General features: G+C 37.8%; 1 protein-coding gene and 1 long non-coding RNA gene across 5 annotated transcripts in view; one reads left to right on the top strand and one right to left on the bottom strand.

Annotated features, from left to right (window-relative positions):
* LOC117210638 (wiskott-Aldrich syndrome protein family member 3) overlaps nt 1-21,658 on the top strand; it is a 33,915-nt gene extending 12,257 nt beyond the window's left edge. For 2 of the 3 annotated variants that reach the window (XM_033453850.1, XM_033453849.1), the window contains exons 2-9: nt 15,886-16,217; nt 16,449-16,602; nt 17,056-17,170; nt 17,456-17,488; nt 18,578-18,873; nt 19,084-19,394; nt 19,609-20,037; nt 20,278-21,658. In XM_033453850.1, coding sequence (XP_033309741.1) covers nt 15,944-16,217; nt 16,449-16,602; nt 17,056-17,170; nt 17,456-17,488; nt 18,578-18,873; nt 19,084-19,394; nt 19,609-20,037; nt 20,278-20,459 — 1,794 coding nt within the window. In that variant the 5' untranslated portion in view covers nt 15,886-15,943 and the 3' untranslated portion in view covers nt 20,460-21,658. The remainder of the gene's footprint in view (nt 1-15,885; nt 16,218-16,448; nt 16,603-17,055; nt 17,171-17,455; nt 17,489-18,577; nt 18,874-19,083; nt 19,395-19,608; nt 20,038-20,277) is intronic. The other variant, XM_033453851.1, reaches the window with a different exon arrangement.
* LOC117210646 lies at nt 513-10,445 on the bottom strand. 2 transcript variants are annotated; one of them, XR_004488135.1, is made up of 3 exons: nt 9,450-10,445; nt 3,079-3,477; nt 513-1,745 (listed from the first exon to the last, which is right to left on the bottom strand). It is a non-coding gene; the product is annotated as an uncharacterized LOC117210646 (long non-coding RNA). The 2 variants fall into 2 exon arrangements; XR_004488136.1 differs by having other exon boundaries at nt 513-864.
* Nucleotides 21,659-22,532: the final 874 nt, after the last annotated feature.

Raw genomic sequence — 22,532 nt, 5'->3', positions numbered from 1 at the left:
CGCCTTCTGTCTATACGTTCTTACTTGATATATTGTTTTATTGAACCTTTATTTCATTTGTAACCGTGTACAAATTGTTTGCAAGAAGTACTGATCGTAATTCATATTATTTTTACTACAACAATGCCTCGACATGCTTTCGCGCGTACAGGACGTTGCATTATAGATTTCCAATAGTGCGTAGTTTATCAGCCTGTAACGTAACCTGTTTTCATCGTCCTATACATTGTATAACATGCATATTACTTTTACAATTATAGTAATACAGTATAGGGTTACAATTATAGGAGATAACCTAGATTGTTATTAAACATTGTCATAATTTCACTTTAAACACCAAGTGTTTGAGTAATATACAATTAAATCAAGCCTTATAAATATAATCTCTAAATTGAAATTTAAATTTTTTATTCGATTATCTCAAAACTACACCGAAAAGTTAATATTTTTTTATTTCAATGCAGCAATTAAATATTATACGAGCATTTTGTTCGTAAAATGCGATACGAGCATTCGAATAGGTTAAACAGCCATTTTCACGTCCTCTGCTCGACTACCATCTTCACTCAATGCTTCCATGTAATAATCGACTAATAACACTTTCCCTTTGTTGATAATATGATCCATTCTGTCCTACGTACGAGACAATGTAGCACGGTTACGTAGCATAATTCAGATGTTCCCTTTCATAACCATTCCATGTCCCTCCAGAATTTCCCATATCTTTACTTCGTACACCAATAAACCTAGTTGAGCTGTTGGAGAAATTGTCGGTGAACTATGCTTCTGGGAAATCTTGCTCCATACCGGAATGGTCAGGAGAATGTTAATCCTTCGAAAAAGTCGTTTCCAAGGGTTAAGAAGCTGTTAACAGACAAAATTCTGGTTACAGAAAATTAATTACCGTGATAGAACTTCAGGTTCCTGATATTCCAATAGGGAAATTAGTGGGATGTTGGGAGCGCACGTGCTCCTGAGATATATAGTAATTTGTAGCTTCTAAAGCCTCAGTTATAGAGATAATGCACCTTTGTTAGGGATTTTATCCAGTCAGACCATGAAACTGAGTTTTCAAACAACCTGACATTAATAAAGGCTTTTAATCAAGGCCGATGGCTGGTACTTTGTGAAGAATATGCTTGTACGGTTGCACCTTAATCCACGTCTGGATTATGCCGAAGGTCTTCAACCACGATTAAGCTTTATAGGAAAGTTTGATATCGCGTGCAAGATGCGCCGCTCGAGCCGTGTGTTCCTGCTGACGACTTTTTATTAATGTATACGTGGACATCTTTCGCCGAGAAACGTACCGAACATTCAGGTTGGTGGTTTATGCTGAAACGATTCGTGTGCGTGTTGTTTGTATGGTTTTGCGTAAACGGGAACTGAAAACGTTTACGTTCGATTACAACGCGACAGGAATGAACGGTGTCGTGTGAGTTAAACCAAATCGCAGGTGCATACGCATGTGTGTACACGATACGCTACACCTAAATTTGCAACGTATTACTTACGTACTAGCCCGGAAGATTGCTCAGCTGTTAAAGCGATGAATCGACGTAATATCGATATGCTATCGGAGAAATTTGTACTTGCAGAGTAGGTGCGATTAAAGGAATTTTTCTCTTTTCTCTGAATGGTTTCGCTGGTTCACATTTTCCTATGTAGAGGTTGCGCAGGTTGCAATGAAAATGGCTCACGCTTACCCTTTGGGAATCTTTGCAGGAAACATACGATGATTGAATCTATAACGTTATTTCTGCGTTATGAGAGATTGAATTTCTTGTTACGATGAAATGCGAAAAATTAGGAAGTTAAATTAAAGAAAATTAAGAAAAATAAATATTTTTGATTAAATAAACAAGTTTTTTGAATAAATTAGCGATTCGTGGGTAGCCGTTCTTTGAATTGGCATTCTAGTCGTGATTGCGATGCGTTTATCGTTATCGCACTGTTGCAATACGTCCATCCCACGATTCGCCGATTTCGACTGAGAAAGAGAGAGGCGTGACGGCGATAACGCGTCAAGTTTACGCCACGTTAATTTATTGATAACCAGCCGTGCTGAATCAGTACGATGGATAAAGTCGTCGCTGTGCTCGTTCAAGGTGCACTTACAGATGTCGATAAGCGGTCAGGTTGGTCGTAGACACGCTATCGTGGGTGGACACCTTAACGTAGATCGAGTTATATACGTGGAAACGGTTCTGCTGCACGAATCAACGGACCTGTCTGTTCCTCTATTTCTCACGTTATCTCTCACTTTGATATAATTTGCCGTGAGACGAAATTGAGGTTTAGAAACAAGCGATTATGAGGACTCCTGAGTGGAGGTAGAAGTCTCTTGCAAAGGGTTAATTTCGTACCAGTTAAAGAGTCGTTGACCTGGCGTGGTTTTGCACAGAACAAGAGTATCTTTCTGCGGTTTAGGGGAAGTTCCCGTGTACTCTTTGGGAAGTATGATATGTGTATCATCTTTTTGCTCTTTTGTTCGTAAAAGTATTATGGATTTATTGGGTTTGTCGGTTCTATGATTCTACTTTATCGCTTTATATTTCACGATTTTGTACTTAGCTGCGTCGAAAACACAATCGACGATATGTCGTTGGTTTGTCGAGCTAAATTAAAATAACAAACGAACTGTTATTACGTAGATTTAGAAAAAGTTAGTACTTCAACTGGAGCGTTCAATGATATTGTATACTCTCATGTCCATGCTGCCAAATATTTAAATTTCTACTCGAGACTTAAGATAAATAATATTCAGCGATTATGAGTCGGCAATTGCAAATTCACCGCATCCACCGTATCGATGACGCAATAATCGCAGTAGTCGGTGCCATGAAACGACTGGAGAGCGAGTGGCCGATATTACGAGCCGTTCCATGGTCCCTCTCCGTTTTCTTTTTTTTTTTTTTCATTACGCTCGGTTCGTGGCAGGCCTCTCTCGTCGACGATGTTTTTCATCGGCCAACGACCGGCCACGAATCTCTCGGCGGAAACGAGGTCTCGAAGCGTTCCGCCGCGGAACCGAGCGGGGATCGGCTCGCGAGAAGATTAAATTTGTCGTGCACTTACATGTTCCAGTGTGTTGACGCGTTGCTGGTTAGTTGACGGTTGACGGTTGACGGTTGACGGTTGACGGTTGCTGGTTGCTGGTTTCTGTCGTTATACGAGAGAAGGACTGCGGACTAGTCTGATCGGCGTATCTGCGAGGTCGACGTCTCCGCACTCACCATGACGAATGTTACCCGATAGCTCGCACCACTGTCCGCCGGGATCCTTCCCCGTTTCGTTCCTGCCTTTCGGCTTTTTCATCCCATCATGCTGCTCGCCACTCGTCACTCCCCTTCTCACGCCTTTGACGTTACTCCGCACGTATGCTCGCTTTTCCTTTCCCGGCGCTCGCACTTTTTCGTCCACCGTTTCGCTTTTGGCTTCTTTGCCTCTCCTGTAAGTGATTCTGTTCACGGTTCACTGGAAAAGAATGAGCGGTTGGGTCGATGGTTGAGTGCAGTTTTGGTTTTATAAATATCGGACAAGGGTTGGGTAGGATCGGTCGAGAGGCCATGCACACTTGCGAAAAGTTAGGCATCATTAGGTGCTTAATCTACTAAAGACCAAGCAATGGTTTACAACGATATTACAGATACCTTAATTTCTTTAAATTTTACAAAACCATAAAATCTATTGTATATAAAAGAAATAGCGATGAAAAAATATGGAATTTCTGTGACTACAACGTTAAGAAACAGAAATCAGTAATACACATGTATTGATGAAAAAGTTGCCAATGCCCTACTGTTTAACGATATCGTAGTACAATACTTATGAAGACATTTATCAATCCTTTTTAATAGAGCTGGTGTTCTGTCTGGACAGCATGCCCGTAATACGTTGATGACCACGGCTTACCTGACAACACTGAAAAGGGGACAGAGTATTTACTCAACAAAGTTAAATATACTCATAGGTCGTTTGCACTTTTGCGTTATTTTGTAAGAAAGCAGGTCGTGCGTATACGAATAACTGTTTATTAGCTCTGCTTATTTGAACCGAATTGAATTTTGCATTAAAACCTCCGTTGACAATAACGTTAACGCTATCATTTTTGTTTTATTACGGTAAAAGATATTTGAATATTAGTGGTTATTTCTAATTCTACTACCGTCTTCCAATTCTTATTTCAGTTTTTCAATAATTTAATGTTCGTTTCAATAAACGAAAACGATACCTACGTATTAACGTTTGTTCCTCCATGTTTTTGCTAGATTTGAAAAATCTTTCAACGATAAAAAATTACGCATTGCTCGAGCAGGATTAGATCAGTGAATTTTATGTTATCGCTTCTCCAGGCTAACGTAAATTTTCTGTTATTAAAATACCGAAAGCGGAAACAACTATCTGTACCTGTTACGCTGTAGTGAGAGTTTTCTATCGGTATATTGCTTTGCCCGCGATATTATGTCAATACCAATATGAGTGAGTGCTTTTATGCGATCGTTATTGTATTGATTATCTGACGTCAAAACATGTAGGCATGTATGTTTATACATAGGCCTTATTCAAGTCCTTTTAGAAATATCGTGTATTATAACATACCATGACCTATATGCTGCATTTATTAAATGAATTTAACGTACGATAAATTTAGATATTGCCACCAGTCTGAAGGTAAATTCAATTCAAAATATTTTGTAAAAGAAAGAAACGTATGAGTTTAGTTTGACTCTTGTATCTCGTTTAAGTAAAAAATTTTGATAAAAATTAAACTACGAATAGTTAGACTCCTATCATATACAGATATATAGGACGGAACAACGGAAGTGTGCTATACCGCAATACGATGTATTACCGCAAATTATAATCAGTGCATGCTTTTTATGTGATATTTTAGCTACTTAAAATATTATGATTCCACGGATATTTTAGAAACCTTAAATATTTCATTTCCACGGCACTTTGTACGCTTCCAATAGAAAACTATCCCATCACTCAAAACCATCGAGTACGCGTCAAAGACCATTGACAAGGAAAAAAAAGAAAACGTGATTTATTTTCCCGTATAACGTTACTCGGAGCACATAACGACCAACTGTAGAGATCCAAAACCACATCAGCTCGGTGAACGAGATAGATACGTTTTTCCGTGTGTACCGAGGTGATAGCAAGGTTAACCAAACGATAACCGGTTGGTGACATTTGATCCTCTCGATTAACCGCGTCGATTTGGATAGGATACAGGTAACCACCTCCGCATTGGATTTTCTAGAAACGTGGGTTTTGCGTGCACGTTTGGTATACGTTATCCGAGGCAAACCGGAAACGTTCACGCACGAGTCAGGCTCGCTTAACCAAGGGATTAGTGAAGGTAGACGAAGTACAATCGCAGGGTCATGTTGGGGCTTCGAGCACTCGGATGCCTGTCTTGCCGTGGTTAATTTTTTGGATACGAATCATTATAAGGGCGGAGTTCAACGTTTTGATAATGTTTTTGTAAAAGTTATAGAAATTCATTATTTCTTAATGCGTAAAATGTATGTTAACCCAAATAATGAATTAGACTCCATAGAATAGATTGAGAGTTTGATGTAGCGTGACATTTACGGAAGAAATTGAGTGTCTTCCAATACATTCGTGATCATGTGGGATTTTTCAGTGTTTAAATGAAAAGTACACACAGCAGCTTTCAGGGAAAACAAGAACTGAAGTCAATTTATCGATAGTCATTAGTCACTCCTTTGTAACAATCAAGAAGCAGGCTTTATGAAAATTGAAATATGAGCGTGCAAGAAAAACTTGTTTTCGTTGACTGTAGATTCGATCGATAAGGGTGTTAGCAGAGTAGGCGAAATGTAAGGCACACGAAATAGGCTGACTCGATTCTGTCGAGCAGTAAAGCACGGTTTGGGTTGGCACATACAGTGACTCACGATCAGACGGGAAACCGTTTCACGCTTATTCGACCACCCGGTTCTCGATTCAATTTACCAACCAGTTTTACCAATATTGTAGCCGACAAACGGCACACCTCAAACGGTAAAGAAACACTTGCCTCCTTCGATACTCTATGGTCGTGATGTCTTTTTTATACGTGTTTTGAAGTCTACGGGAGGTTTAAAGGAACACCATTTAAAGAAACTTCGATTATTTGAATAGCACATAACGTTAACCAATACATAAAAATTAGCTTGCGTGAGATATTTTGCAAGCCATTCGAAATTTTCTTTTCACGAATTGGAAAAGTGGTGTTTCTACATGAACAACGAAGAGTGCTGCAGGAACATTATGTTCTTTTATTTCTGCGTTACTCGAGTTTCTTATTCGACTCGTCATACCGTTCCTCTGTATATGTTGCTATTTATAAAACGGAGGCATAAACGCACGTGTAACATAATCGAATGATTTCTGTGTATGTCCATTGTGGGCGTGAGCAAGTACAGCAAACACAGACGAACAATTACTAGCCCTAGTGGGAGCCCTGAATGCGCGTATGACGTCATTCGCTCCCCTTTTATTGCAAGAGGGGTAGCTAGTCCCGTTATCGAGAGAACGAACGCATTACACCCCAATACCCGTTTCTACCAATTTAACGTATGCCGAGGGTGGACGAAAATATCTTTAGTCCTATTTCCTGCCCGTGAAAGCTGGACATTAATCGACTGAAAAATTGTATCGTTCTTGAATTATCGGTGAAATGATTGTAGTTGATGTTAGCTTTAAAACTATGAATAAAGAAGTGTGCTATTAAAATTGAATTTCTTTTATTAGGATAATATTTTGTAACAAAATTGGTTCATTCTCTTGTTTATACACGTTTTATGTAATTGATCGCGTATAACAGCGACTCTTCAATTTTTGCAGTTTTTCAAAAACTATCTAGTAATAAATTTTTTATTAGGAAACTCTCCTATCTTTTAGTTCATAAACTCTAATTCATTAGCTGCTTACTTTGAACAGCATTACTCGAAAACTCCACACGAAAGTAATTAAACATCAATGGTATACGTACGACATTTTTAAAAGGTCATTTCACGACGGATTATAATTAAAGAGCTGTTGCAGCAGGAAAAAATTTCAACGAGTGACCTATACTCACGTATACAGTAATTAATGCTTAGGAACGAATATTTAGTAGCAGCAAAGTTCACCTGACATTAGAGTGACGTTATCCTATATAACACCATGTGCCATGGGAGTCAGGTATCCATGTGTCTTTACTCTTTTTAATTTTATTTTATTTACTTATCATTGAATTATCCTATTTTTAAATATATTGGAGCTCATTTTTCCTTACAGAGGAACTATATAAGCAACTTACGTTTAGTAAGATACAAACATCTGTTCCACGTACTTATTAATTAAATTAAAAAGAAGGAATTTTAAAAAAGTAAATGTAATTTCGTGTTCGTCGAGAAGTCACGTACTGCTTGAGCGTTCAATTCAATTAAGTTTTCGTTTGGTAATGGAGTAAATACCGCTAATGAGAACCTGCTGTTCTCAAGGGCAGCCATGCACTTCAAACATCTTCTTGGTGCACTAACCCGAGTACAGATGTTTCTGCGAGGTGACTTTCACTTAGCGTAAGCATAGGAGTCCAAGATAATGAACTTGCAACGTGAAGAGTGAAAGATCATCGGTATAACGGAATTGTTTGTTAGCGTGGTCCTCATAGTTTTTCAAAATTCAAATATTTGACTTTCAGTTCAAGATCTGTGCAATAAATAGCTCTCCCTTCGAAATTATTTGCTGCTAAAAAATGTTCTCTGGCAACAGAAAACATTTAAGTAGGTAGAGAAGGGAAAAGTTGATTCAGAAAATATAAAAACCAAAGATAAATTATAATAGAAATGAACTATAACTAAATACCGTTGCATTTCTCTTTTCATCTTTATTTTCGAAGAAGGAAAAATTGCGATAAATTGTAGTTTCAGTTTTTACAGGAAAATAACAATTTTGTTACGGATGATTAAAAAGTAAGTCTTGCTTTATATAAGAAGAAACAGGAAGTTTTGACGATCCTTTCATCTTCGCGGGAATATACATACAAGTGCAATGTGTGAATACTTCATTGAACGATCTGCACGTCGCTCTTCTGACGCATAATGATCAGTATAATTTATTCAACCTGTCGTTGGTAACCTCAACGACTCATATCCTTCCTTTATTGGTGACCCGAATATAACGAGAAACTACCTTCATGTAGTTCATCGACATGCACAATAATAATACGATGGCGCTAATATTATCTATACTATATTTCTATATAACATGGGAATGGTTGCTTTTTATTGGATAGATTTTCTTTCGTTGTATAAAATTTATTTTTATGTAAAGTGGACAAATACCTTGTTCACAAGTTTTAAACATAAGTATTCTTAAATATGTGATTATCCATTGTTAGTACATTTATTAGATCAAACTTAATAAATTTAACGATACGATTCTGTTTAATTCCTATTTTGTAATTAAACATAGCAAGCGTACAATATATACACAGTGCGGCAGTTTTGATCAAGGTGGATTACTTTACCGGATAATTTGGTGTAACCTACTTTCCCTTATATAACATTTCTTGGATGCTATTGATGAATAGAATTTTGAAATTGGTTCGTGTACAGTTGGCATTACGGATCTTTTCAATAAGTGTAGTTTTCATGCTCGAAGGAAAGCAAATAGCTTTCTTTCTTAAGAACGTAGTCATTATTTACTCGTTATCGTTAGTATACAAATATAAAATAATTTCAGTTCTTAATAATGGGTAGTTTTTTTTTCATATAATTTACAATATATTTTGCATTACGAAGTATTGTAAACAGCACCTATTAATATTCTGCAGATCCATGTCTTCCATGGTAAGAAGAAACCTTTCGTTGCCTGGTCGCGTGACCAGTTACCACCGGAGAACATTATTTCGAACAAGCGTAAATAGCATCAGCACGTAGAGCTGTCAGTGCTAGGAATTGGGAACAGGCCTGGCGCACGTCATAATAAAGCTTTTTTCACACTTCTTACATCTTGCGAAAAGGTCACTGCTTGTAATATTGTTCGAAGCATCGTACAGATATCGACTGGGACCACTGTAATACAGGAAAAGTAGAAAAAAAGAGGAAAACAAATGAAATATAGAACGCACTACATGAAATTACTTCACGAATTTATTCAAACATTAATAAAAATATCAAGCAAATGAGAATCACATTGTCTATAAACGTATTCTTTTTAAGCGTAAATCTGTTTAGAAGATCAACATCAAGTTGTTTGTCGCAGAATTATTCTAGTTATTTCGTTTCAAGGAATGAAATATTTCAGATATTATCACGAAAAGGTATATAATTTCTGAAGTCACTAGTACGGTATACAGCTCGTAAATATGTCTGACGAAATGTTAGTAGATAGTAGTCACGCGCCGAGGGACTTCTGTAAACGTCAGAAATGTGTTATCTTACCCTGATCACGGTAGAGCAACGCTATCGACAAACAAGGTGGATCGTCGGCACGTTAACGCCAAGAAAAGCGGATCTGCTTTTCGTCGACTATCGCCTTTCGTATATACACGGTCACCACTGCAACGTGAAATATTTAACGAACGGGAAATTTAGGTCGTGCAACTGCATCAACTTGCGAACGAACTACTTGACCATTGCTACTCTCCAGGATGCAATGTTCCGCTAGTTAATCCCATTGTCTTCGAATGTTTCTGATCATGAATTGAAATTTTTAGTGTACTGTTACATCGAATAATCGAGCACGAATAGTCGTTAAATCTTCCTGGGAAAATCGAACGATAACATAATGTAATCGATGCGTAACGAGGGACGAGAAGATGCGTCCGGTAAATCGGCGTCATAGGCAACAAAGAGTTTATGCTAATAAGTAACGTGCAGCGATTTTGCAATATCAGTCAGCCAACACGCGTGCCTCGAATCGAATTCACGAGGATATCGTTGGTGCATATGCGCACACACGTTTGAAGTTCCTCGCTTCCCCGCTTCGACTGGCATTCCTCAAGCTTCTGTCGTGTCACCTTCTTCCTCGAATAATTGAGTCGCGCTGCTATTTGTCGTATACCCAACCGTCGCCGAGCGAGCAAACACCTTGTGAAACCCTCTCACAAACGGATTCGAGGCGTCCCAATACGTCGCCCCGTTACTTATCTTCACTATGAAATTTTGCTTTCTCGATATGTTCGATATGTTCGATATGTGGACTAGCTTCGCGAATTTCGTAAATGAGAAGAAGGTTGAGATATCGGGGAAATACGAGTTGGTTTGTGTATATGTATAATTCGTTGCTTTTTTGAAGTTTGGAATTAGCGGGAAGATAAGATACATTAAATAATATGATATTTGATCTAAAATATTCTTTGCTACAGTCAACAGGGAAGGTGAATTATTTTAGATAACAATATTTATCGACTCATCATGAATACCTAGTGTATCAGACACTGTTCAAGTACACACCCATACTGATCGTCAATAATCGTAACGGTATATCCATTGCCGATCGATATGAGCGGATGTACAATGTGCATAGACGAATGCGAACTGCAGAAGCGAGAGTGCGCTCGCAAGAGCATTACATCGCCGTTGTGTCGAAAACGAGCGCATTTACAAAACGTACTCTTTTGCACGCGTGTCTGTTCAAGCATATGGACAGCATGTGCAAGTTTGCTTTTCGTATGAACACACGTGCGAGCCAGAATGGATCGGACCAAGCGTGGACACGATTATTCGACGAACGAGTCGTCGCCACTTGCTAATGCGCGTTAAGTAAATTAGAATGAAGTTCGCAGTTATTGCTTGCGGTTGCCTCGTCGATGTTGACGGGTTAATGGGATGTTGCTCGTTCGACGTTATGTGAAATGTTACCCTGCTGTACGCAACGAGTTGGCTTTACGTCGCAATACTATTTACGCATGGTATTTTTAGAATGTAAAGTAGCATCGTGTGTATTTTAAGTTTTATTCGTGTATCTAATACGATAAAGCAAGTAATCTCATTAACTTTTCGAATAGACCACGTGCAATCATTTTTCGTAATATGAATTCTTCGAACAGAACCGATCGATTTAATGATATTATTCGTATGCTAAAGATTATAAAGACAAAATCAGCGATAAGTTTAGAATTTATTTCCAGATTGAAGAGGTCTGTACTTATCATGACTGTTAATGTCAGAGATAAGTTGCGTACACAATGATGCAAACGTAAAAGTATGACTATGCAACTTGATGGAAAATTTTCGATATTCTCGTCCTCTTAAATCATTTAGAAACATAATCCTTCGATACTTTATTCGTCATATCAATGTTGGTTAACGTGCTTCGCAAAGTAACCGGGGGAAAAAGATGAATTCTCTGTACCCAGTACTCTGACTAAAGAGGAGTGTAGTAGCTTAGACGAGCGTAATAGCGACCTTTAAAAGTTGCTCGATTTACGCAAGACGATCACGAGTACTGGTTCAAAGCTTCATTCAGCGGTCGTTGAATGAACAGATCTTCATACTATGACGAATAAAAAGATCCCCTAACTTAACAATGTTTTATTTACACGAGATAGGGAGATAGGATAGAAAGGGAACAATGTTTCATGAAATGGACAAGTCAAAAATGTAGAACAAAATTTCTGAAAATGTGACTTCGTGTCTGCTAAAAATTGAGACTATAATTTAAATTTGTAAAGTATAATAGAAATTAACTTCAGATTACGTTCTTTAAGTCATTTTCAATTCAATTCTGTTTTCCTATGGTTAACAAATTTCGTAAATTTACGTATAATAGATACTATCGCAGATACTATCGTCATGTATATATTATTGAAATCCCTTAATAAATTTCAAACAGGAAAAAGTAAAAAAGCCAAGTAACATAATGTTGACTTCGCTTATCGTATTACAGTAATTTACCACAAACTTTATGCAAATAATTCACTTTCTTCGACCACTGTGCTACCACGAAACGCACTATGTTTCAGTGTTTTGAAGCGGGAAATTCTACAGAATCAGCCGTGACAGAGTCGTTAGGTAATTACCCGTGGAATCTTTAATGGCGCGTTTCCCGCAGTGGTATACTCGTTATATGTGGATCGATGAGAACGTGATTCGTTTTCGACGGAAAACGTCGCCGTACGATGTATCGGTCGTTGCTGGTAACGGTGCTGGTGTCGTCCCGCTCTCGCCTAAGCTCGTGCTGAATCAGTAAATCACTACTTGGCATCGAATGCGTAGGAGCGTGTATAAAGTGTAGATCTACAGGGCTGGAAGGTTGAATGGGGTTTAGGTGTACATGGTGACTCATGTTATGCTCGTATAATCTAGCATAGTCTATTCCGTTGGAATCGTTGTTCCATTGTGTTCCGGATTTTAGTGTAATGTTCGACGATCTGACTAGAAAGAAGAACACGTTTATAGGATTAATGGATTGGTAATATACACAATGAAGATTATGATACTATGTTATTGCTTCATAGAATAACGAGGTCGATAAACAGAGCATGGTCAGAAGAAGTTTAAAAGTCGATTTGCCAGGACAGAAATTCTTACCGCGATACAAAACACAAAACGCGAAACAGGTAAATTGTTGGTTTTCAACGGTAGATTGAAACGATAAATGGTGGTAATACGGCGAATATTTCAACTCATACAAGCTCATTGCCGAGCGAAGGAAACCATGGTTACCATTGCAGGGAATTTATTTACTTTGCTGGTACAACAGCATTGGATGAGACTTTTCTTAGATGGAAATCGGGGAAACGTATGATTTAATATGTACGTTGCAAGCGAGCAGGCTCGTATGGGTGGGTGGATCGATGAACGTTAAAATCTCGAGATTAATCTGCGGACTAGTGAAAAACGGATAAGGCGGAGTAAGAACTGGTTTCTTTGCGATGTAATTATAACGTATTCGCGATAACGCATAGATATATTCTTTGTTTCAACCTGTTCATGCAATTGCAACATTTAATATCGCATAATATTTAATTAGCATTTTGTACGCTATTTTTTATCGCGATTTAGATAATCTAGATGAAAGGAAAGGTTTTTTTCATTAAACGTCTATTAATTTAAAACCTCACACCAGGAAGTTTACTCAGCTGTACGAGATGTCTATCTACTATAGACAAAGAGTACACGAGTTCTTTTTTATTTTAAATTTGCAGATATCAATTTTTTTAAAACTTACCCAAATTTAAGCAGCTTTCTCTTTCGATACGACGAGCTTATAAATAATTCGATGGATGTAATAAAGCTAAAGGAGTCATCTGTGAAATTTCTGCCTGTATCGCGTCTAACCTTTATCCAACACATGAAGTCAAATGAACGTAACAGAAACCTCGAGCAGAAGAAATCATTGCAAGCGACTTTCTATTTCTTCACAGGAGATAATATACAATTGTACGGCGTAAATGTCGGCCCACATGTCGACACGACTTCTTTCGAAAGGTTTCATAAACCTTAGTAACGATACTTCGGTTGATCCGTTCGCACGAACGCTTGCACTTTCCACGTCAAGTGGAAACGAGGATAATATACTACATGCAGGGTGCGTTAAAAAAAAATGTAATGTTTTACAAAATACTCATGTAGGTACCGTGTCTTATTTATTTTATAATTAGACCTTCTCTCTCTATCACGAGCTACAAAAAAAGGCGCGTATTTAACCGCTTTAGATTAAAACTTAGATGAACGTGGATAAGCGAAAGTCCGCAGGGATAAAGGGATATCGTTAAAGCAACCTCGACGTTATGGTATTCCGTCTAACGTATCCGAGCAACGATCTCTAAAAACAAAGGGATCAGAAAGCAAGAGAAGGGCTTGGCCAACCCTACATGCGCCACCCGAGGCTTTTATTCAGTTACACATTCATAAGTGATACAAAGAGTTAGTACAGGGACTTTTAACGAGGGGTGAATAAAACCGAGTTTTCCCGTGTCCCTCTTAATTAGAAGTAGGTACTTCGTAAAAGTACCATTGCAAAAATTAATGATTTCACTTGTCAGAAATATAGAATGTACCACGAGCAGAAGTATCCTCCAAAGTTGGAAGTCGGTTTGATTTGAGAAACAACGGTCATATCTTTTCCACAGCTAAACCAACATCCTGCTAACCTAGGTGTTAAACGTGTTTGGCTTATGCTTACTAAATTGCTAATTAGGAATCAATGGAAAAATAGCGGTACATCCATCGCCGTCCTCGTTTGGCCATGATCGTATCATTGACCCTGCCAGATACTTCAAAGCTGATTTAGACAGAATTTGAATTTTAAGAAATAAGAGGAACAAACACTACAAAATGCTAAAAAGTGTTAAAACATCATTTGTTCGAAGCAATTTCTTGCCCGCCGCGTCATATCGGAAACAGCGCGTACGATGGAACATTTTTGCTTTCGATAACAGCCTCGTGTTTTCTATTAATCTCTTAATCACATGTTATAGCGAAAGAAAAAAGGAAGCGGGCGTTCTATCTCTGAGATGTCTGTTGTACGCTAACGTGTTGTCTAATACGTTATTTACGCAGTGAGTTTCTCATCGTTTCTGGTACAGTTCGCGCGGAGGGCTAATACCCCTTACGCACGACCAGTCCGTAGCTGCTAATTATCGTCGCGTGTTGACCCTGAGAGAGTTGCAGCGAACGATAAGAGGCAACAACCGGGGCAAGTTAATCGGGGCCAATGGGATAGCGAAGAGGGGAACACGCGAGGAAAGGAAAGGAGTCAAGGCGAGGCTGCAGTCGTTGCACTCGTTAGAATTTGTTCAGTCGATTGGAAGGTACATATACCGGTCACGAGACTACTACGTCGAGAGATTGGTACACTTCAATTGGATGATTTGGACATGATTCGAAAAATGCGACGATACGTTGATTCGCAAGATTGACGTATAAAATGTTTACAAATTTCTTAAAAGAGTGCCTGCCACATATTCGGCAAAAATCCACGTGTACAACTATAATTTTTGTACCCACAGTTTATTAATTGTATACACAACAAACAAAACATGGTTCACGATAGCGAAGTAAACACATCTCGTGGTCAGCTGGGAACGGGAACGACTTCCTGCAATAACAATTCCATTACTCATCCAACTCATGATAAATGTCTCTTTCGATCGTTTGTAACGATCTGCTCGTACGTCGTCTTTCTCCCAAAAAGAAGAAGAAGAAGAAGAAGAAGAAGAAACGAAGAAAAAGCAAAAGGAGGAAAAAGGAAACGGAATTTTCGTACACCGTTCACTCGGTATTTCCGCGTCGTCTCGGTCAAGGGTAATTTGACGCGAAATTAACGACTTTGACCGTAACGTTTACACGAAAATATCACCGGTGCACACAGTATGCTTAATTACGAACTTTCCGACAAGATTTCAGAATCATTAGCATTTCAATTAACTCGTGTTTCAATTAATCGAAGCACGTTCCGTGGCCGATATCGGCGTCGTTCGATCGGTGTGTCCGGGTTTGCAAAATGAAAAGACCAAGTTGGGCGAGCACGTTAGATGGGTTGCACTAATGTGCAACCCCAGAAAGATCGAATATTCATTCCGCTAACGACTTTCGATACCTGTAGAGAGGATGTGTTCGCGCGCAAAGAGCGTCGAGTGTCGTCTTTGCACTCGAGCCTACTCCGTTGCAAATTACTTCCCGGCTCGTTCCATCTGTTCCACGAATCGAAACCACGCGTTTCTTCCTGACGCGATACAAACATTTGTGCTCCTTCAATGAATCGAAGAATTTATCGACTACGTTGTTATATCTTTACTAGTTCTAAATTGAATACTACGATTTTGGATAGGAAACATGAAAGGAGGAATATCTTTGTTTGCGTCAACTATAAATAATCTCAAGTTAATTAACAGATATACATAGTTATTGAAATGTGTGATTGTTGCAGGTCTCTAGAAAGCGGTGAGTGATCTTTGAAGGGCAGGTAAAAGGCAAGTGGAAAGAAAATGCCACTTCCAAAGCGACTAGTGGAGCCGGTGCTCGTCGCACGCGGTACTATTCCCGAGAATTTTCCTCTGCCCTCGGAGTTAGAGGCTGTAACGAATGGCACGCTGGCCAACACGATCAGGCAATTGTCTAGTCTGTCCAGGCACGCCGAGGATCTGTTCGGTGAGCTCGCGAGGGAAGCTCATGGATTGAGCGATAGGGCCAACTCCTTGCAAGCCAGGATAGATCGATTAGCTGTGAAAGTTACTCAGCTTGACAGTAACGTCGAGGAAGGTTCGTTAATTATCTAATTAATTAGGCAGTCTATGATTAATCCTTTAACACCGTATTAGGAACGACGTGATCCAAACATAGACTAAGATACATTTACATAGATATATCTTTTTTCTTTAAAAAACGAGGTGTATTGGCATGTTGTTTAAAAAAAAACAGTGTAAGAAATTTATTATTGCGTATTTGTTGTAAATTTGCAAAATGCATTATCGTTATATTTTTTCCTTCCAGTCTCGTTACAAGATATACACATGAGGAAAGCGTTTAAGAGTTCAGTGGTGTTCGACCAACAAGTTGTTTCCAGGGACACCATGCCAACGGCGATGTTAGAAACTTATCATCAATGTGACACGCCACCACCTCTTGATAAACTTAATGTTTATAGGTACTTTAGTCTTTTTAACTATATTAATATACAATTAGAATTTGAAGTAATTTTTATTAAACACAATTTCCAGAATTATTTGAGATCCAATTTGAAGTTTATTAAGTTTAATTCAAAATATTAGAAAGTATTAAAATATAAAAGCTCCTAAAAAATATTAAAAACTCCTATTATCTCCTTATAGGAAGAAAAATGTATTGTTATTGCTAAGAAAGATATCTGATTATCTTGTTTATTTAGGGAAACAAAACTAATTGGTTATCTTATCTAGCAGGTACCGTGTAAGTAGAAAAAATACAGAACACTTTGAAATGTGCGCAAAAAATTTACCTATTACGATATTACAGCTTCAGATTCTTGTGTAAAATATTAGTTTGTCAAATAACGCAAAAGTAATTTGTACAGTAGATAAAAGATAAAATACAAACGAATAAAATTCTTTGTCGATTTTAGGGAGGACGGTAAGGATGGACTGAAATTTTACACAGATCCGAATTATTTCTTCGATCTCTGGAGTCAGGAAATGCTGAAGGATACGGAAAAGAAGTTACACGATCGAGGGAAAAAGGTAAGAAAATTTTTGTCTCCTTTCCACTTTGTTATCTACACGTGCACCTCGATCTTCTCCTTTATTTTTCTTTTTTTTTTTTGTTCTTAGACACAAGATGAGATTGTTCTTGAATTATGTTATTCTTTTAGTACTTATGGAAAATATAAGCAAGATATATTATGTACATGTGATTAACTAACACTTTTCGAGGTGCGCTGTAACACGATACAATAGTTATTTTTCTACTTTTATATGCTAACATACATGCGATTCTAACGATTGAAAATGTCCCCTTCGTTATAGACCGAGTCTGAATATGCCGAACCGTTCAGAGAGGCAAGTCGATGGTTTGGATCTTTGTAGTTTTTTATTACCCTTATCCAGTTCTAATGAATTATCGATCGCCAACCACTCACTCATACATAATAAAGCTCACTTCTTTGTGGATTTTCATTAACCGACCTTTTTGCGCTGATAGAGATTGCGCTGATAGATGCTCGCTTTGAAAGTTTGTAGTTTACATTGCTAGGATTAGCCAATGACATTAAACCAAACACGTTCTGTAATGTTCGTCCTTGGCAAAGAATTTTTTATTGCGTAGACCGAATGATACGTTTGTTTCTTATGTGACTTTCTCTCTTATTTCTCTTTTCTTTAAATTCCAATAAGAATTTTCGTTCTAAGTTTTCATTTCCATAACTTTCTTTTACATGCAAGTTTATTGGTTTAAAAACGACGTTCAATCTACGCAGAAGAATCCTTGTCTGGCACCCCTGTTTTTGTAAGACAAATTGTTTGTCAAAGTCGAATAGTTCGTTTCACAACCATGTCACTTTGTCGATCACTTTGTAATGTCATTTTGTGCCAGTCATGCAACTTTTGGATGTACTCAATAGAAGTCTGTCATTATCATTCATCCAGCCATCTTGTAATATCGATACGATGTCTCACGATCTCTGATCATTTCAGGATTATTTTTATTTTTGATTTGTCATATTTCACGTTGTAGGAAATAAAATTGTGGACACGTTAGAAGTAGCTTCTGAAACCTTCAATCGAAATGTATAAAAACATTCAATCTGAAATGTTTAATACAATATACAGTAAACTTTCTTTTATCTGCCTTCGCTTTAATCGATCATATTTTCTTGGATAGGTAACGAAGCTTCGTAAAAAAAATCACTAGTTTTATTTCCTACAAATCTTCTCATGTCCAGTGGTTGATCCTGTTTTTTCTAAAAATTCGAAACAAACTTGAAAGTATGCTAGTAGATTATAAAATATCTTCCATAACTTAAGCGTACAATAAAACAAATACTGGATCAAGCATTGAGTCATATTTGATTGATAAATTAAGCTTGTCTTGCACTTTTGCTGTTACTCTGCAATAAGGCAGCCATTTAATATAGAATTTTTACCGTACAGCCTCATAGGCCTCGGAACGAGGGTGGTGGTGGTGGCGGTGGCAGGCATAAGAAGCGTATAAGGCAACCGCATAATACGAGAGAAAGGCAAAGACAGTTAGCCGTTGGTCATGGCGAGTACATTATGCCAACGCAAGGTGTTCAATACAGAGCACCTCACAATATACCTGATGAATCGTTACTGGGAATGGTGATGACCGAACCACGGCCACCTAGGCCAAACAGCATTGAACTTAGACGAAGTTATCCACCGGAGGAGCAACATCTGTACAGTCCTCCTTCTTCCGATCATTATAGGTTCGTAATTTTCTACAATGATCGTGAAAAGCGTTTGATCGATGCAGCAGTTTGTTTGTCTCCACACATGAAAATCTTTACCGAATGCTTTCTCTTGCTACTTATGATTTTGCTGTGTAGATCATACAATACTGAAATATTACAGCATTATTGAAAAGTGGGATTTCTATATTTCTGAAAATTGATCTTTTCTTCTCTTTTTGAAAACAGGGTGGCAAATTACGTGGCTCAGGGCTATGAAGACAACTTGTACGGCTCACATTATGGCACAGGTCAAGGGCAAGCGGGTAGCGAAACGTACCAGAGTCCTGGTGGTCAAAGTACTCCAAGCAGAAGTGGTAGATCACGACCATCGCAACCACCACCAGCTCCGCCAAGCAATACTTCTAGCAATTCGACACCTACTGTAGCCTCTGCTAACAATACTCCAACACGAGGAAGATCGATGAGTACTGGTAGAGATACCCTACCACCACCACCTCCGCCTCCTGGTGAAACCATGTCCTCTCCTCCTATGAATGGTAATTACGTTAATATTTATATTCAACGAGTATACCGTCACTTCGAAAAAGAGTCAAAATTTTGGAAGAGTATCTTCAAGTTTCATTTAATGGGTTTGAGGTTGAAATTAAGTTTTAGATTGGAGACATTTAAACTTTCATTAGAGAGTACGAGATCCAAACATTTATTTTTATTAAGTTGTTAACTAATTATTTTATTAATTATTTATTTCAGGTTCAATACCGTCACATCTACTGAATAGGAACGGAAGTCGCTCGAATAGTCCGCTACCCAGTCATCACTCTACGCCTACTCCTCCAAATCATTCGACACAAATAGGAACAGATGAGACCGACCCTGCTCCGCAAGACTTGCCACCTCCACCTCCGACTCCTGATCCCACACCACCTAGACCTATTTCTCCACCGTGTAATATTCCACCTCCACCTCCACCACCTCCGCCACCGCCTGTTGTTAACGGACCATCGCCCCCTGTGCCATTGACCAATGGCGATATTGCTAAAATGATAGCAACTAACCCACCCAAGTTGAAACCCCTGAAACCTTTGAAGAACATCGTGGATGGACAATTGAGGAAGCCTGTTAATCCGAACATCCCCCTTGTCGATCCGCGGAATGATCTACTTAAAGCAATTAGAGATGGTAATTACCTTATTATCATTCGGATAATCAATATTAACTCATTATTACTTGTTCTATATGATAGATTTGTAATAGATATAATTTGTTCTAAATGCTAAATTTATTTAACTTTATTTTAGTTTACTTACAATCTTTCAGTAAAACTTTTACGATATAACGTTACACTTTGAATTTAAAAGGATTAAAGTCAATACAGTTTCTCTGAACATACCACGATTAAAAATCTATTTATTTTTCCAGGAATAAAATTACGTAAAGTAGAGAAGATTGAACAGAAGGAAGTGGAACGTGTGAACGCATTGAACGATGTCGCATCCATATTGGCACGACGCGTTGCTGTCGAGTTCAGCGACAGTGACTCAGCATCGGAGAGCGAATGCGATAGCGAGGGATGGGGCGAGCAGGAAACGAATCTCGCGTGACCCAGCTCACTTCCATCTACCGCAACTGCCTCCTAGAAAAATGGCTGACGATTCTTTCGTTTCGTTCGTTTTCAACGAAAGTTCCAATTCTGTTGCTCGTCGCACAAGCAACACGCTTTGTTTGCGCATAGATGTCGAATAGAAATAACATGATCCGATGATTGATGTAATTGGTGTATAACGAAGAGGCACTGAATTTGAAAGTAGAAACAAAATCAGCGAATTTCGTTGCTCAAGAGAGCATACAAACGCGAATTATTATAAGTAATATCATTAAAAGTATAACTGTGTAGCACTATAACAGTGGTTATTTTTATTATACACCATTTTAGCACCTTTAACAAAAATATTTTCTTTTTTGTCACGAACAAATATTTAATAATTTTTTTTTTTTTTGTATAAACTAAATAAAAAGAAATTTGTTTTCACGTTAATTACAAGCTCACTTTATAGCATGTATCTATCTGAAGACTATGATAGAAAGAAACATTTAGCTTTTCTCAGACGATTCTAGGAATCGTCAGCCAGAGATCTTTTATTTATTGAAGGAGAGTCTACAAAGTGCATGTAACAAGAGTTTAAGAGTTCGTGTAAATTTAGACTATTTTTGAGGAGCTATATAAAATACACTTTTCCTTTACATACAGACGCTTCCACTTTGTTTTACTGTTACAAATAAAAGTATGAAAGTTTACGAAATATATATAAATGCATGTTTTTTTCGATTCTCCGATTTTTAAGCAGAATTCAACGAACGTACAGCAGATTATCTCGAGTAGTATAAAGGACAGTGAGTAGGAAGAAGATACGCACATGAAACGATTTCCTATCATTGCTCGATGTCGATCATAGAGGAAGTGATTTCTTTCGGACACATTCCATGTTAATATCAATACCATATAACGGAATAAATTTGAGTTTTCATTTCAGAGACCCGATCGTCCATGTTGCTACGACTATATGTGTAAGTCCTTACCTAAGACAAGCAATTGTTCTATATGTGTTATAATGCATTGCTCCTGAAGATGTGTATTGTACGTAAACTAAACCAAATTCAAAGCTAATACTTTTGTTCTCCTTTTCGTGTTTAAGCCTGTAAAATACCTGTATCTTAAATGTTTTTGTATGCTTGTCTACTAGATAGGTATATGTATGCGCGCTCTATCACAACGAGAGTAATAAACAGAAGTTTCCCAATTTTTTCTACGTTTTCAAATGATCTTCCATGTCGCGCCCACAATAAAAGCGATATCGCGAGGTATGAAATGTCCTTTTTATCAGCGAGGGGTCGAAAACCAAAATACTCTATTTACTTGTAATATGTAAGGACAATGTAATTACCGAATGAGTGAGAGGATTCATATTTTTTAGCATTTAGCGGAAGAATATAATATACTAATGTTGCAATGAGGATTACAGTTGCCAATTTTAAGCGTAAAAGGGAAAAAATTATTGTGATTTATTTTGCATCGATGTTGGCGAAATATGATGACTATTGGTAAGATATGATATATATGTATACATAAACATTACACACACACATACACACACACACACACACATATATATATAGAGATCGTTAAGATTATTGTATAATCTTATACGCTCGAACGATAAGAAGTGTTCAGGAAATTTGTCTTTATTCTTCTAGTTTCCGAACGTTACCTAAATGTTTAAAGAGATAAGAGGAAGTCTTCGTTGTCTAAGAAAGACTGAAGTCAGGAGACGCCTCTTGTTAGTTGGTTAGTTGGTTGAATTAGCACTTTTTCTTTTATTATGTACGAAAGATGTTCGATTGACTCGAACCGCGTGAAAAGTAATTTATATTTACCAATAATTTTCGCCAGCTTTAAAAGAAGCAGCGTTTTATCTTGTATAAAGTGTGCGAGGTTTAGGAGCTAAAGTTGGATGGCTCCACAATAATGTAGCATACAATTCACCGGCAACGATACGTGTACATTCAAATGATTTTAAAATATAGTCAAAACGCCATTATATAATAGAAATAATAATAACAAAAATGATAATAATAATAATAATAATAATAGTATTAATAATGTAATGAACAGTCGA

The sequence above is a fragment of the Bombus bifarius genome, unplaced genomic scaffold (assembly GCF_011952205.1).
Source record: "Bombus bifarius isolate JDL3187 unplaced genomic scaffold, Bbif_JDL3187 scf7180000008208, whole genome shotgun sequence".
NCBI classification, from domain to species: Eukaryota; Metazoa; Arthropoda; class Insecta; order Hymenoptera; family Apidae; genus Bombus; species Bombus bifarius.
The sequence above is the reverse complement of the archived record's forward strand: the minus strand, read 5'-3'. Positions and strand labels throughout refer to the sequence as shown.